Source organism: Conger conger, chromosome 14 (assembly GCF_963514075.1).
Source record: "Conger conger chromosome 14, fConCon1.1, whole genome shotgun sequence".
Taxonomy (NCBI): Eukaryota; Metazoa; Chordata; class Actinopteri; order Anguilliformes; family Congridae; genus Conger; species Conger conger.
Genome location: NC_083773.1, coordinates 37,021,812 through 37,035,901, shown reverse-complemented (window position 1 = coordinate 37,035,901; position 14,090 = coordinate 37,021,812). Strand labels below are relative to the sequence as shown.

At 49.9% G+C, this 14,090-nt stretch overlaps 1 protein-coding gene across 2 annotated transcripts in view; it reads right to left on the bottom strand.

Annotated features, from left to right (window-relative positions):
- mtss1 (MTSS I-BAR domain containing 1) overlaps positions 1-14,090 on the bottom strand; it is a 64,968-nt gene that overhangs the window by 30,616 nt on the left and 20,262 nt on the right. For both annotated transcript variants that reach the window (XM_061219610.1, XM_061219611.1), the window contains exon 3: positions 13,783-13,856. In XM_061219610.1, coding sequence (XP_061075594.1) covers positions 13,783-13,856 — 74 coding nt within the window. The remainder of the gene's footprint in view (positions 1-13,782; positions 13,857-14,090) is intronic.

Genomic DNA, 14,090 nt, shown 5'->3' with positions numbered 1-14,090 from the left:
ACCAACAGGGCAGCTAGCACAGATACTGAAGCTCCCAGTAACCATGGGAGACCAGCATGGTGGACAGGCCATACAGTAACGGCTGAGGGAGAGCACAGTGTGTGTGTGAAACAGACCATAATACACAGGGAACTGAAGGCGCGTTAAAGCACCAAATGTCAGATTATTCTCCAGGGATTTGAGAATACTGATGTTATTTCAGCAAATGTATTCGCTGACCAGTGTCAGTACGTCGAGTGCGAGTCTTTCCTGTTTTTCACGCCCGTCACCCACTGAGCCCCTGAGCTGGAGATCAATCCCTCAGCTTCTGAGCACGTACAAGAGACCTAACATTTATCCTCCACTAGCTGTATGGAATCCACTGACAGGGTTGTTTTCGGTCTCGAACGGGACACTCTGTACTCCGGACAGCGGGACCAAAGGCTGCTGGCTTCTCGCTCGATTTTTTTACAAGAAAACACTTTTACAGGGAGGGAGGGGGAAGTTTAAATTCAGCATGTCCTCGCGTCATAACTACGCACCACATGGGCTGTGAAAGGCTTCCGACAGCGAACATCACACGTTTTCCACAGAGAAACGCAGCGGCAAAGTTTCAAACGCTCGACGACACACTAAAGCTCGCGGAGGACTTCATTTGCACTAATTGCTACAAAACTCGTTTCGTCAGTCGAGCGCCTTGCCCTTCGCACCCGATCGATGAGGACCTGGTGGACGGCACGTGCCGATTTCCTCAGAGCGAATCTGGCGGCTTGACTCACGCTGCCCTTAAAGCAGTCTGCTGACTTACCCGAGAGCATTTCCACCCTTATTTGCCTGTGTATTTGCTCTGCGGTGAGTCACTTTTAGGCTCTTTCCATGCGCTGACTGGCTGACACATCTCTGGTGAAAAAGAGGCTTGGAGAAGAACCGCTGCTCTTATGTTAGCTGGAACATTCCGTATTTTTGCAAAGAAATTTGACTTCTTTTTAATTTTGAGGAACTGTGAAGGAACACCACCGCAGGGGAAGGAAATGTGTTTTGTTTTTGCTCAGCTGTTTAGCACAGTGAGCCTAATTTATTTATTTATTTATTTTTTAAACCCAAAATAGCATATACATTCCCCCCCACCCCCCAGATTGACAGACGCTAAATGGGGTTAGGTGATTAATATTTAACATTTTGACATCTGCTGACCGATTCAGTCAGGAGTTAGCAGAGTTCAGATCAATATGGACGGGATTGAGTACACATGACCTATGACCTAAAGGTAACAGTGCTGATATGCCTGTTGAGAACAGCTGGAGAGGGTGCACCGCTATCCCATAATTTTACTGGAAGAATCTCAGTCGCGACCGGCTCAGCCAATTAGAGAAGGGCAGGGAGGGAACACACTAAGACATCACTAGCACGTCTTTCACCAGGAAAGAACTCCATGAACCAACCTAAAACTGAACTTAAGAAACGAGAGGTTTGCAGAGTTCACACACAAACTCAGAGACATAAACATGAAGCATGTGGATACTAGTGTTGTAAATTATATGGTGAAGCGGACCTATAATATCGGAGGTAAATCTGAAACGGTATCCAGTGTGGCCGTTGCCATTAACGGCACTGCATTCGTTGTTTATGCTCAAACAGACAACATTTGACCTGAACTTGCTCGACACCTTTGAACGATGACATTCCTGCCTTGTGGGGTGTTCATTTTGTTCAGACAAAGAAAAGGACTCAAACACAGCATTACATGACATTACATGACATTACATGACATTACATGACATTACATGACATTATATTACATTATATTACATGACATTTATTTGGCAGACGCTTTTAGCCAAAGCAACGTACAATAAAAGGGCAAACCGAAGGTCACCTGAACAACTACAGAACACAGGTCAGATAAGGTACAATCCTCAAAGAAGCAGTTATGCGTAGGGCGAACATGAAGTTTAGTTCACACGGTAAATATAGGCTAAATGAGTAAAGTTATGGCATGTCGTAAACTAAAAGTGAGCTGTGATTACAAGAGATATGATAAAGAGCTACAGGTGCAGCATGAAAGTGCTAGAAGACTAAGATACGAGTGATACATGACCGTTACACTAGATTGGGGGGTAGCCCTACAGGAGAGTAGCGTTATTCAGTCAAGGTACAGTCTGAAGAAATGCGTCTTTGGCAAAGGGGGAACGTCCACAAAGAAAGAGATGGAGAACACGAGAGAGACCTTGAGGAGGGCTGAAGACGCCATAAGCACAGTTAAAAGCCCTTCACGCATGTGCTATGTGCTTTCATAGCCGACAGTGGGGAGGGAGCATTTGGCCCTGAAGCCAAACACCAGCGTCTCCGCACGCAGTCACGGTGTGAAAAATCAATGTTTCGATTCGAGGTATTTAGCAGATGCTTGTAAACCGAGAGACTTAAACAGATTACATTCCTGTACATGCAGTCCGTTTATACAGCTGGATACATACTGAAGCAGGTCAGGTTCAGTACCTTTAGCTGAACGGTACGACAGTAGTGCTCCACCTCACCACAGTTACCACCCCAGTTCCCTATATGTGGGTGTACATGTGATGCTGGGAATTTGTTATACTGTATTTGTATGTGTTTTATCAACCTGTCCTGGGACAGGGAAATAGCTAGTAGCTAAAATCTGGTGCAAAGCATCTCCTCTCATTAATCTGTGCGGGTTCCTGACAAATAAACTATGAACTGAAACAAACTAACCACTGTGCTACACTGCCACCTAATCAGTTGAACTATTAACCTGGAAAAGCCGACTGCTCGTAATTAGTCCCAAAGAACCAGCAGTCCCAGCTTATGATGGGGGATCGGGTTGGTTTGTACATAGGACTGCACGATACAGGTAAGTATTTGGACAGTGACACATTTTTTGTCGGTTTTTTTTTTCTTTGTTCATTTGTCCAATTACTTTTGGTCCCCTAAAATTTGGGGGCTACAATCCCTACACCGTTCACCCAATATTGTTATGAAAACCCTAAAATTAAAGCACAAAGACAGCATTTAACTTCTTGTTTTAATTCATATTCAATGAGCTGGAGTACAGGGCCAAAAACAACAAAAACATTGTATCTTCCAGGGTGCTGATAAGACAGCCAATCAGCCGCGAGGCCTTGCAGCTTCCACGGAACAGAAAAAACGAATCACATGATCACACATAGAAGCTGCACGGCCTTGCTGCTGGTTAGCCGTCTTATCAACACAACAGCCAATAGATATCGCGATGTGCTCTTTTCCAGAAGCGTTTCACATGACCTCTAACATTCGGCTGTTTACCACCGCATTCAAGAAAAACAAAACCCAAAAGGTGGCCTACACGCCCCATGGAGGCAGTCACTCTTATTACGCATAAAAACTGTGATTCAATGTATCGTGCAGCGGTAATTGTACAAGAATTTATATCAATGCTTTGTAATCAGTTAAGCAGAAGGGACATTTAACGACGGGCAATCAGAGACATAGCCGGGGGTGGGGGGGGGGGGGGGTTGTTACTATAGTAATGCCTCTCATCTGGCAAAATATCAGAGGAAAATAACACCCTACTCTGTCCACAAAATGTCTTATAAAACACCACAGCAGCTGCGTGACTCATCGGAAGAAGGCACAGCGCACGAAAGCCAAATTGCATGACGAGGGCAAGTAAAGACGCACCTTTCCGTTTGATCGATGACTTCCTTCACGCCGGAGAGCGGTCTCGCCACAGAGTGGCAGAGCGGATCATGAAGTGATTGACACGCCGATAATTAGACGCAGAATACGAGGTGACGGGTAATTGTGCCTTACGCAGCTGAAATGCCGGAACCGGTTTATACCTTTGTATTTGCTGACAGAAGCGAACGCTTCTTTTGATGTTTAAAACACATTGTGAATCTACCACTTATGCAAAACAAATCATAATAATTTACCACAAATTATTTTTTCCATATTTATAAATGCTGTTTACGTGGTAGTCAACGTCCTTTCTGAAGTTAGAAAACACTTTTTTTTCTTTTTTTAATTGCCGTTGAAGAGCAAGTCACAGCAAACATTTCACTGGCACCTCAGACATTACAAACTGCAAAAGACTGCAATGAATCATGGGAGCTTGAGGCTGAAAACCTGCTTTTCTCACGGTGCAGAGGACAATATGAGCACGAGTACAGAGAACTGATATTTACAGCAGAGAAACACAGGTAGCCAAGAGCAGGGCAGTCAATACATGTACAGACTATTACACAGGAGAGGAGTCAGTGCACACGTACAAACCGCATTAAAGAGGAGGAGAGTCACTGTGCATGTACAGAGTGTATTAACCAGGAGTTCACCATACCTACATCATGTGATCAGTCTTAAATTTAAAAGAGCCATCTCAGTGTTCTGGGTCTTCGTACTATTCTCTGCAGAATAATACAAAGTGAAAATACTTCTTTCAATCTCTCAGCAGAGAGAAAATCAGTGCATTGTACAGCGCATATCTGTACAAGGGTGTGAGCATCACATTATTACTACAATAAAGTGCTCGTCACAAAGAGCACAGAACACACACACGTACACACACGTACACACACACGTACACACACACGTACACGTACACACACGTACACACACGTACACACACGTACACACACGTACACACACACACACACAATTTGGGCAGCACATCATCTGACCAAACACTCAACGTTCCCCTTATCGGAAACCACCCTCAATTTGCTACCGCGGGCAGTCAGCAGAAAGGTTTAAAATAAGTACTTTCACATCAATCTGCTGACTGCCTTTCATTGACAGAATATTGCAAAACTCGGAAAGGGAACTGGAACATGTTCTATAATTGGGCAAAGCCGCCTCAGTCGTACCCATTCAGCTACTCAGCTGGCCATCCAGTCCTCTTGGGAAAGGTTGACTGAGACCTGGAAGGTTGTTGGTTCAAGCCCAGTGTGGCTACAATATGATCTGCACAGCAGATGGGCCCCAGAGCAAGGCCCTTATCCCGTAAATCACTCCAGGGGCCCCAGGCTAGCCTAATCAACTGTCGCTTTGGATAAAAGCATCAGCTAAATAACTAATGCACTGTACTGATACTGGTAAGCGCGCTAAACAACCGGGTCCAGTGTGGTCCAGCCTGGTCCAGCAGGTAGCACCGTTCTCTACTCAAAAAACCCAAACAGAGTCTCCTCTTCATTCACTGTGTGACCACATTTCATTGCTGCTGCACCATTAGCTGAATTTATGTGCCAGAGCTAGCCTGTCCAATCAGATTACAGTACGCCATGATAGAGAGCGCTGCATTTCGTCCGTGGTGAAAGGCTGAGGGAGGAATCGGACAGACACCGGCCACCAACAACTCAAACTGTGTGATGAGAGGAACGCTGCAACTCTCAACGTGCGTGCGAGTGTGAGTGTGTGTGTGTGTGTGTGTGTGTGAGAGAGTGTCTGTGCATGTGTGAGTGAGTGTGTGTGTGAGAGTATGCAGGTGTGTGTGTGTGAGTGCGTGCGTGTGTCTATAAAAGGGAACACCGAGTGGTGTGTGCGTGTGAGTGTGCATGTGAGACAGGATTTGGGGGGCGGAGGGGCTCCATGTGGCCTCGCTCTGGTCCCAGCTCTGGCCACTTTATCGCCCTCATTTGCTGCATTTTCCCCAAAAGCAGATACAGCGGAGGTCAAAGGTTACAGTCCAGTAAAGGTCAGCACTCACTGCGAGTGTGAGAGAGGAGACCAGGTTCCTCTCTCTCACACACACACACACACACACACACACACACACACACACACACACACACACACACACACACACACACACGGGTCGGGGATCTCTGAACGGGGGGTCCCGCGCAGGATCCAGCTCTTGGAACACAGATCCGCTCCGGGTGCCTCTTGGTCTCACGATAAGCGAACGACCCAAAACGAACGCTCGGACACTGCCGCGGGAGAGGAACTCCAGACCCCTGTTTCCTGGAAGTCTTCTGAAAACGCATCACTCTTCCTTCCCGCGGTTCCCACAGAACCCCGCAAACCTCCACCCCCCCCCCCCAGGCCTCGGACAGGAGAAACTCCACCTCTCCCGTGTGAGCGGCGAGGAAATAACAGACACCTCCGCTGCTCCCAGAACCATATCTGTTCCACTTCCCTACCATTTCCTGTTACCCACAATGCATTATTCCCCTCGTGCACATATGACAGGTCCTGAGAGCTCAGATTTAATGAGATTGATTTGAATGAGAGGATTTCAGGTCAGACCTGGGTCAAATTTCTCATTGTTTTGGATTCAAATGCTTTTTCTGTGCTCGATTTATCTTGCCTGGTGCAATTGAGCCAACCAAAGGGCCAGAAGGCGTGGTTTTTGACAGTATATTTCATCGGTTCCAATACACCGGAAAAGCACAGCAAAGCATAAAAAAGTTTTTGAACCGAAAACAATTGTGACCCAGGTGTGATTCACGATTTAGGACAGTGTGCACCTGATTTCAGGCTGGATTTTTGGTGTTTTCTGAACGGTTTTCACGGACACCGGTGCATCTCACAGTCTACAAAGCCGCTTTTCTTTTCTGATTCACACAGGGGCCAAAACCATCAAGCTCATCACCTTTAAGTGGGCGTAAACAGACAGACGCTACATCACCCCTGCCGACGCCTCAGGGCTCCACCACCGAACGGGTGGGGTGACATCACCGGCCCAAAAAACTAAACCAAAAAAGAAAACCTCAAAGGCTCTCCGTGAGGGCCGCTCAGGAGCTCGACCGCGGGAGGCGCAAATTAGCGGCGGATAACAGGCAGGTCTGTGCGCGTCGGGCTGGTGTTCCTCTCCCGTCCACAGAGGGCCTGTTGTGTCTGCAGCCTCTCCGAACCGTGGAGCTAGCCTGCGTCCGGCACAAAGAGAGCCAGTGTTCCCCCGACCGGGGCCGTGCCACGCGCACCTACGCAGTTTACCCAGCCACCCAAGCAGTTTACCCAGCCACCCCTGCAGTTTACCCAGCCACCCCCTGCAGTTTACCCAGCCACCCCCTGCAGTTTACCCAGCCACCCCTGCAGTTTACCCAGCCACCCCCTGCAGTTTACCCAGCCACCCAAGCAGTTTACCCAGCCACCCCCAGCAGTTTACCCACCCACCCCCTGCAGTTTACCCAGCCACCCCCTGCAGTATACCCAGCCACCCCCTGCAGTTTACCCAGCCACCCCTGCAGCCTAGTGGCTAAGGGGCTTGACTGGGACGTGGAAGGTTGGTGGTTCAACCCCCAGTGTGGCCATCATAAGATCTGCACAGCTGTTGGGCCCTTGAGCAAGGCCCCCAAACCCCACTGCTTAGTCTCATCAACTGTCGACGCCGGGACGACCTTAGCTCAGGAGGTAAGAGTGGACGTCTGGCAGCTGAAGGGTTAAAGTTTGATTCTCTGCCCTGGGTGCGTAGATGTGGCCCTGGGAAAGTCACCTAACCCCCAATTGCTCCCGATGAGCTGAATGGTACCTTGCATGGCAGCCTATTGAGTTGGCGTGGGTGAATGAGAGGCATCAAATATAAATGCAGTCCATTTACCATTTGCCAACTGAGGGATAAAAACGTCAGCTAAATAACTTGTGTTTTGTGCTAAACTGGCTTCTTCCAGGAGAGACAGAGGGCTTGACGGTCCGGGACACAACTGCCAACTCACAAACACCTGACCTCATGTTTGGTGTGTCTGTCTCTGTTTTCCCCACTTCAGAAATAACACTAAAAGCGAGTCCGGGCGCGCCGATTTAATCACGTCAAGAGACACGCAGGTCCCCTAGCAACAGGCGGCGAGAGGAAGCGACCACTCACCGGCGAACAGCGGGCTGATTTGCCAGCGCCCGGCTTTCAACCGCCTCCCTGACCCGCTCGACAAAGACCGCTTTCATCTCCTCAACCGCCGAGTCAAGACAGCATTTCAACAGTGTCTCCGAATCGCAGAAAATAACAACAACAACAACGACAACCAGTCCTTCCCGACTAAAAAAATCGAAAGAAAAAACAAAATGCAATCATGATGCAGTGTACAGTACTTCTCCACTCGCAAATTCAGTGGCAGGTCTGCCGGGATTTTGGGAGCGGTTACCATAGCAACGGTACACTTCGGAAGCTGGAGAGCCCGTCCAAATCTGTCCGTGACACGCCCCGGGGGAGGAAGGCTGTCTCTGAACCCAGACAGCCGGATCTGGAGAGATCATTCAACGTTTCACTTTCATTTGTTCATTCGGGCATTATGGTCGAGAAACGGCACTTATTGTACCAGTGACAGGCCACACCAGGGTTGTGCAGCCTTGCCATTGGTCAGATATTTGGGGACTTATTTGACACACACTTCCTCTCTCTATTCCTCTGTTTCCCCCAATTGTCTCATAGGTACGAATCTCCACCTTCACCTTTGACCCACCTTCACTGAGCTGACGGGATTGGATAGTCAGGATGTGTCATAGCAGTGGGCGGGGTTACGGCTGTGGCCTGCCGTGATTGGGCCAGGCTCACAGAGGAGAGGAATAAGCCCCCAGCGTGAAGCTGAGGTGGAGGTTCAGGGAAACTTAGAGTCTGCACAACCCAGGGTCTCCAAAAACGGGTTGCCAAGCACTTGTCCAATCCCAAGCCTCCAAGACAGTCTTCTTCAAAACCCGAGCCTCTAAACCCGAGTCCCCCTGCAGTTCCCCACCCTGCCTGAGGAGGAAACCGCTGGTGGAACACCCCCCACCCCCTGGCCGCTGGGGGTCGAGAAGGGCCTGTCAGCAGCACTCGAATGAGATGGATAACCAGAGTGAGAGTCAGGGAGGCAGACTTGCGCCTGCCAAATATCTGAGCTACGTTTCCCCCTTCTGTCTGGAGATAGAAATGAACAAAGTTCAGCATCCATGTGTGTCTACAGAGCACCGTCTGCTTATTCTCACGTACATCTCACTGAGGAGCACACGACTGTCTGCGCTAGAGAGCTCTGAGATGCTGGGCTGTAGAACACAGAGCCTTGCTGGAAATAGTGATATCTGTGGGCTGTTTATGGACACGGGTCAGTGGTCATAGGGCAGCTGTTCAAAAACACACACACACACACACACACACACACACACACACACACACACACACACACACGAACGTGCACGTACACAGAGGAACACACGCTCGCGCACGCACGTACGCACGCACATGCACACACAGAAGAACACACACATACACACACACAGTCACATAGAAGAGCACACACGCACGCCTTGCGGGGTCGTGTGGCCCAGCCTTGCTCCCTCCCATAATCCCGCATGTCTGGAATGTGTGCAGTGGTGTCTGTTGTTGGGGGATCCCAGTGAGGGGGGGGGGGGGGGGGGGGGGGGGGACAGCTGCCTTTTAGAGACCCCCCCCCCCCCCCCCCCCCCCCCCCCTCCAATCTGCGCTCCCTCCCTCCCTCCACCGGACAGCTGGGAGGAAGAGGGGGCGGGGTTACAAGCTGTCAGCTGCTCTGCTGGGTCCGCCCCTGACAGACCATTGACCATTAACCCCAACCAGCGCCAAAACATGACCGCCATGGAACCAACCCATGCTAAAACAGGACCACGGTGGAACCAACCTGTACTAAAACAGGACCATGGTGGAACCAACATGCACTAAAACAAGACCACAGTGAAATTCTGAAATTACAAGACTTTGGTGCCCACAAATCATTATCAGGCCAGACACACACACACAGACACACACACACACGGGAGTATGGATACCAGATATAACAAAAAAAAATTATTGAAAAACAGCAGGCCTGCAGAGACCTCTTCCTTGCTAAAGCACCCCAGAGACTAAAATAAACCCTGTGGAAGTACTACTTTACAGCAACAGGTGCTGAAGCCTGTGTCAGACTCTCATATACTTATGCGGACCAACAACTGCCTCATCAACAGCCCCTTAAATCCAAAAATGAGGTTGAATTAAAGCACTAAAAACCAATAAATAGTGTGAGAGAGTGGTCTCCTGCAGAATCCTCCAGGATGTAAAATGATCGGTTTTCCCTAAAACTGCTCTTTCCTGGACGGGATCGATGGTGCTGACGGGTCAAACCCCGGTGGCTCTCCTGCCGGGATACCGCTGACAGGGCGGTTGTGGGTAATCCCTGGAGACCAATCGTGAGGATGCCACAGGAAGCGTGTATGGGGTCTGACAGCATAGCTTAGTGTAGCACAGAGCAGTCCATAGTAGTGTCAAGTAGCACATTTGTAAACGACTGCTATTTGTGGTGTGTAGCATAGCAGAGTGTAGCGTAGCACGTTAGCGGACGACTGCAGTGTGTAAAATAGCATAGAGTAGCATAGCAAAACGAAGTATACGTTTGTGGACGAGTGGGCTATTTGCGGTGCGTAGCGTACCATAGCATAGGAGCGTGTTTACAGACATCAGTGCTTTTTACGGTGCATAGCCTGCGGTTCTTACAGAAGACAGGGCTCACCGGGAACATAAGGGAACCAGCTTGATATGTAGAAGCAAAACAAGGAACCGCAGTGCATACAGGAGTGGGATCAGCAGACACATGGTCCCAGCATGCACACATCATAATAATAATAACTCACTGCATTTAAACAGCTCCTTTCAGATGTCAGACCCCAAGACTTTAGGGGACCGGGGAAACACCCCAGTAGAGTAATGCAAGGCGGCCATTTTGTGCCACATCACTCAGCACAAGTCAAGGGAAAACACACCCCACCAGGGTGATGCACGGTGGCCATTTTGTGCCAGATCACTCGACACAGGTCAGGGAAGGGCGCACAAGAGCATAACCCAAAGTGGGTAGGTTTTGCCGACACACAGACGTGTTTTCGATTGGGCGGCCAGCCTGGGTCGACGCACAAACGAGGAGCCATTTTGCTTAGACAGCAGGGAAAGGCACCTCCAGGCCCCCGTGGCTGACAGTTACAAACAACCTTGAACTCCAGCTTCCCTTTAAGGGCTGCTCCTCCATGCCGCAGCATGACAGAGCAAGCTGAGGCGCTAAGGCGCTCCGACGCTCCGGAGGAGTGACCCAAAAGCACAGTGCCGGGGGCCGGGGAGGTGCAGTCTGGGATACTCTCCAGGGAGCGGAGAGGATGTCGCTCAAGGCGGTTCCTTTCAGCTCCTCGCAAAAAACACACCGATTAAAAGTGTCCTTTATGAGGTCATTAACTCCAGATGTTAATTCAGTGCATTCAAATGACCCAATTAGCATATTACCTAGGCAACCGGCAGATTAAAAAAAAAATTTTTAAACTCAGAAACAAGCGGCCTGTACGTCTCGAGACGTCCTCCAGGTTGCATGGCTGTCTCCCCGAGGTGCCAGGTTTCTAACCCCCTCGCGTGCGCGTCGACACGCTGTCCGGCCCGAACAGGTTTGGCAACACGAGAGCCTTTGTGTGCGCTGGCCAAACAAAAACCGTGATTGACAGCGAGGAAGAAAGTAGACAGGAGCCTTGTTCTCTGCACAGAGCTCCAAGGTCAAAGGGGCGGAGCCTGGGACTGCCCGCTCCGGCCAACGGCCCGTCGCTAATGGAGACACCGGCGCCCCCTCCCAGAGTTCCGGGATGACATTATTTTTCAGAAAGGTTTCATTTTCTAAAAATGCCTCAACCGATGGCAGAGGACTCAGGGATGTCATACACACACATTAGAGAGATTTATACTCTTTCAGCAGTAAAACAAATGCCACAGTGACGGGCGGTAAAAATGCACTCCTCATAAAAATTCCCTTGAGCAAATATGTCTATAAACTACAGTCAAAACGGGATGACGGCACTCAGAACAGGCTCAGACTGTGATCATCATCTGAGCATACCTTTTACTGTGACCCAACCACTCTCCCACCAAGACCCAACCACGATCCCCAACCACTCTCCCACCAAGACCCAACCACGATCCCCAACCACTCTCCCACCAAGACCCAACCACGATCCCCAACCACTCTCCCACCAAGACCCAACCACGATCCCCAACCACTCTCCCACCAAGACCCAACCACTATCCCCAACCACTCTCCCACCAAGCCACTATCCCCAACCACTCTCCGACCAAGACCCAACCACTATCCCCAACCACTCTCCGACCAAGACCCAACCACTATCCCCAACCACTCTCCGACCAAGACCCAACCACTATCCCAAACTACTCCCCCACCAGGGGCAAACTACTCTCCAACCAAGACCCAACCACTCTCAGACTGCGACCCAACCACTCTCAGACCAAGACCCAACCATACTTTGACCTTACGGTGACCTAACTGCACTGTTACAGTGGTCTAAGCACTCTATTATCAGGGTCTGACCGTGATATAACCACCTTCAGAAGGTTCTGGAAACCTCTCCTTAAGTCACGTCAAAAACACGCCGCCAATTAGCGTAAGGGAAGACGAGCGTGGCGTAACTCTTTCCACTCGGGAGAGAAAAACCCTTCAGTGGGAGCGGCGGGCGCTTTGTTCGAGAGGCCTGCTTTTTTCGGCAGGGGAACAATAGACAAAGGGCGCTCCTGTTTCCCCCCTGAAAGCTCCGTATGTAACACTAGCCCCGTTTCGGGCCACCATTGTCGCCACACTGGATTATGCATAACCTTGAGTCCAAGCCTCCCGTGCGGCTGGGTGAAGTCGTGCTATAAAGGTGTGTGTGTGTGTGTCGTGCTGTAAAGGTGTGTGTGTGTGTGTGTGTGTGTGCCGTTCTGGGAAGGTGTGTGTGTGTGTGTGTCGTGCTGTAAAGGTGTGTGTGTGTGTGCCGTTCTGGGAAGGTGTGTGTGTGTGTGTGTGTGTCGTGCTGTAAAGGTGTGTGTGTGTGTGTGCCGTTCTGGGAAGGTGTGTGTGTGTGTGCCGTGCTGTAAAGGGGTGTGTGTGTGTGTGTGTGTGTGTGTGTGTGTGTGTGTGTGTGTGTGTGTGTGTGCCGTGCTGTGAAGGTGTGTGTGTGTGTGTGTGTTTGTGTGTGTGTGTTTGTGTGTGTGTGCGTGCGCCGTGCTGGGAAGGTGTGTGCGTGCCGTTCTGGGAAGGTGTGTGTGTGTGTGTGCCGTTCTGGGAAGGTGTGTGTGTGCCGTGCTGGGAAGGTGTGTGTGTGCGTGTGGAGTACGATCGCCACGGTGATTTGGCGGCTCAGAGCTCTGTGATAGGCTGTGTTAAGCGCTCAGTGATAGGTTGACCTGTTGGCCTGAGGATGGGGTGCGGTATCTCTTGACCATAATGGGTTTACAGCCAATAAGCGCTTTACTGTGAATCAGGTCTGGTGCGCAAGCTGGCACTGCAGCGGAGTGCGGAGTACGCAGTCACACACACACACACACACACACACACACACACACACACACACACACACACACACACACACACACACACACACACACACACACACACACACACACACACACACACACACACACACACACACACACATCCTCACTGATAACACAGAACAAGGTTCAGCAGCTTCTGGCCAGCCAGAGCAGGACACACTACGGAAACACTCCTCATCAATAATCCACAGGATTGTTACCCGAACTGCACGGCCCTCTCCACGACTCTCTCACCGGCCTCAGGCCAGCGTGAGTCTGTGTCCCACAACTCTCTTCTGTAGTGCGCTCCAATACTGGACGCTGTAATGGAGCGCCATGTTTGAGATATACAGGGAGTGTCTGACTGGGTGATGTGACTGCAGATATGTACTGGGGGTGGTTTGGTTTTAGGGGGGCACCCATTAATTGACTACAGAGGCACACCATGAACAAACTGGAACCTCCAAGATGACAATAACTCAGGGAGGAGGGGAGAGGAGGATAAAAAGGGAAAGAAAAGGAGAGAAAGAGAGAAAGAGGGAGAGGCCACTCACCTCGGGTCCCTGTAGCTAGGTCAGCCACTTTCTGAAAGGCGTCCAAGAAGGAGCTGGTGACAATGAGCGTGGTCCTGGAAGAGAGATACAACATCATGAACACTGCGGTAATTACCAAAGACAATTGGGTCCTAAAAGATGGACGTAACTCACTATTAAAGACAACGGTGGTCGTGAAAGAGAGATAAAACTGTTAATCCTGCTGTTATTACTTAAGGTGATGATGGCCATTTTACACTGTTTTAGATGTGTGCTCCATGAGTGGCTGGGTTTACTCCATCTTTATAATGACTCCATCTGTAAAATCA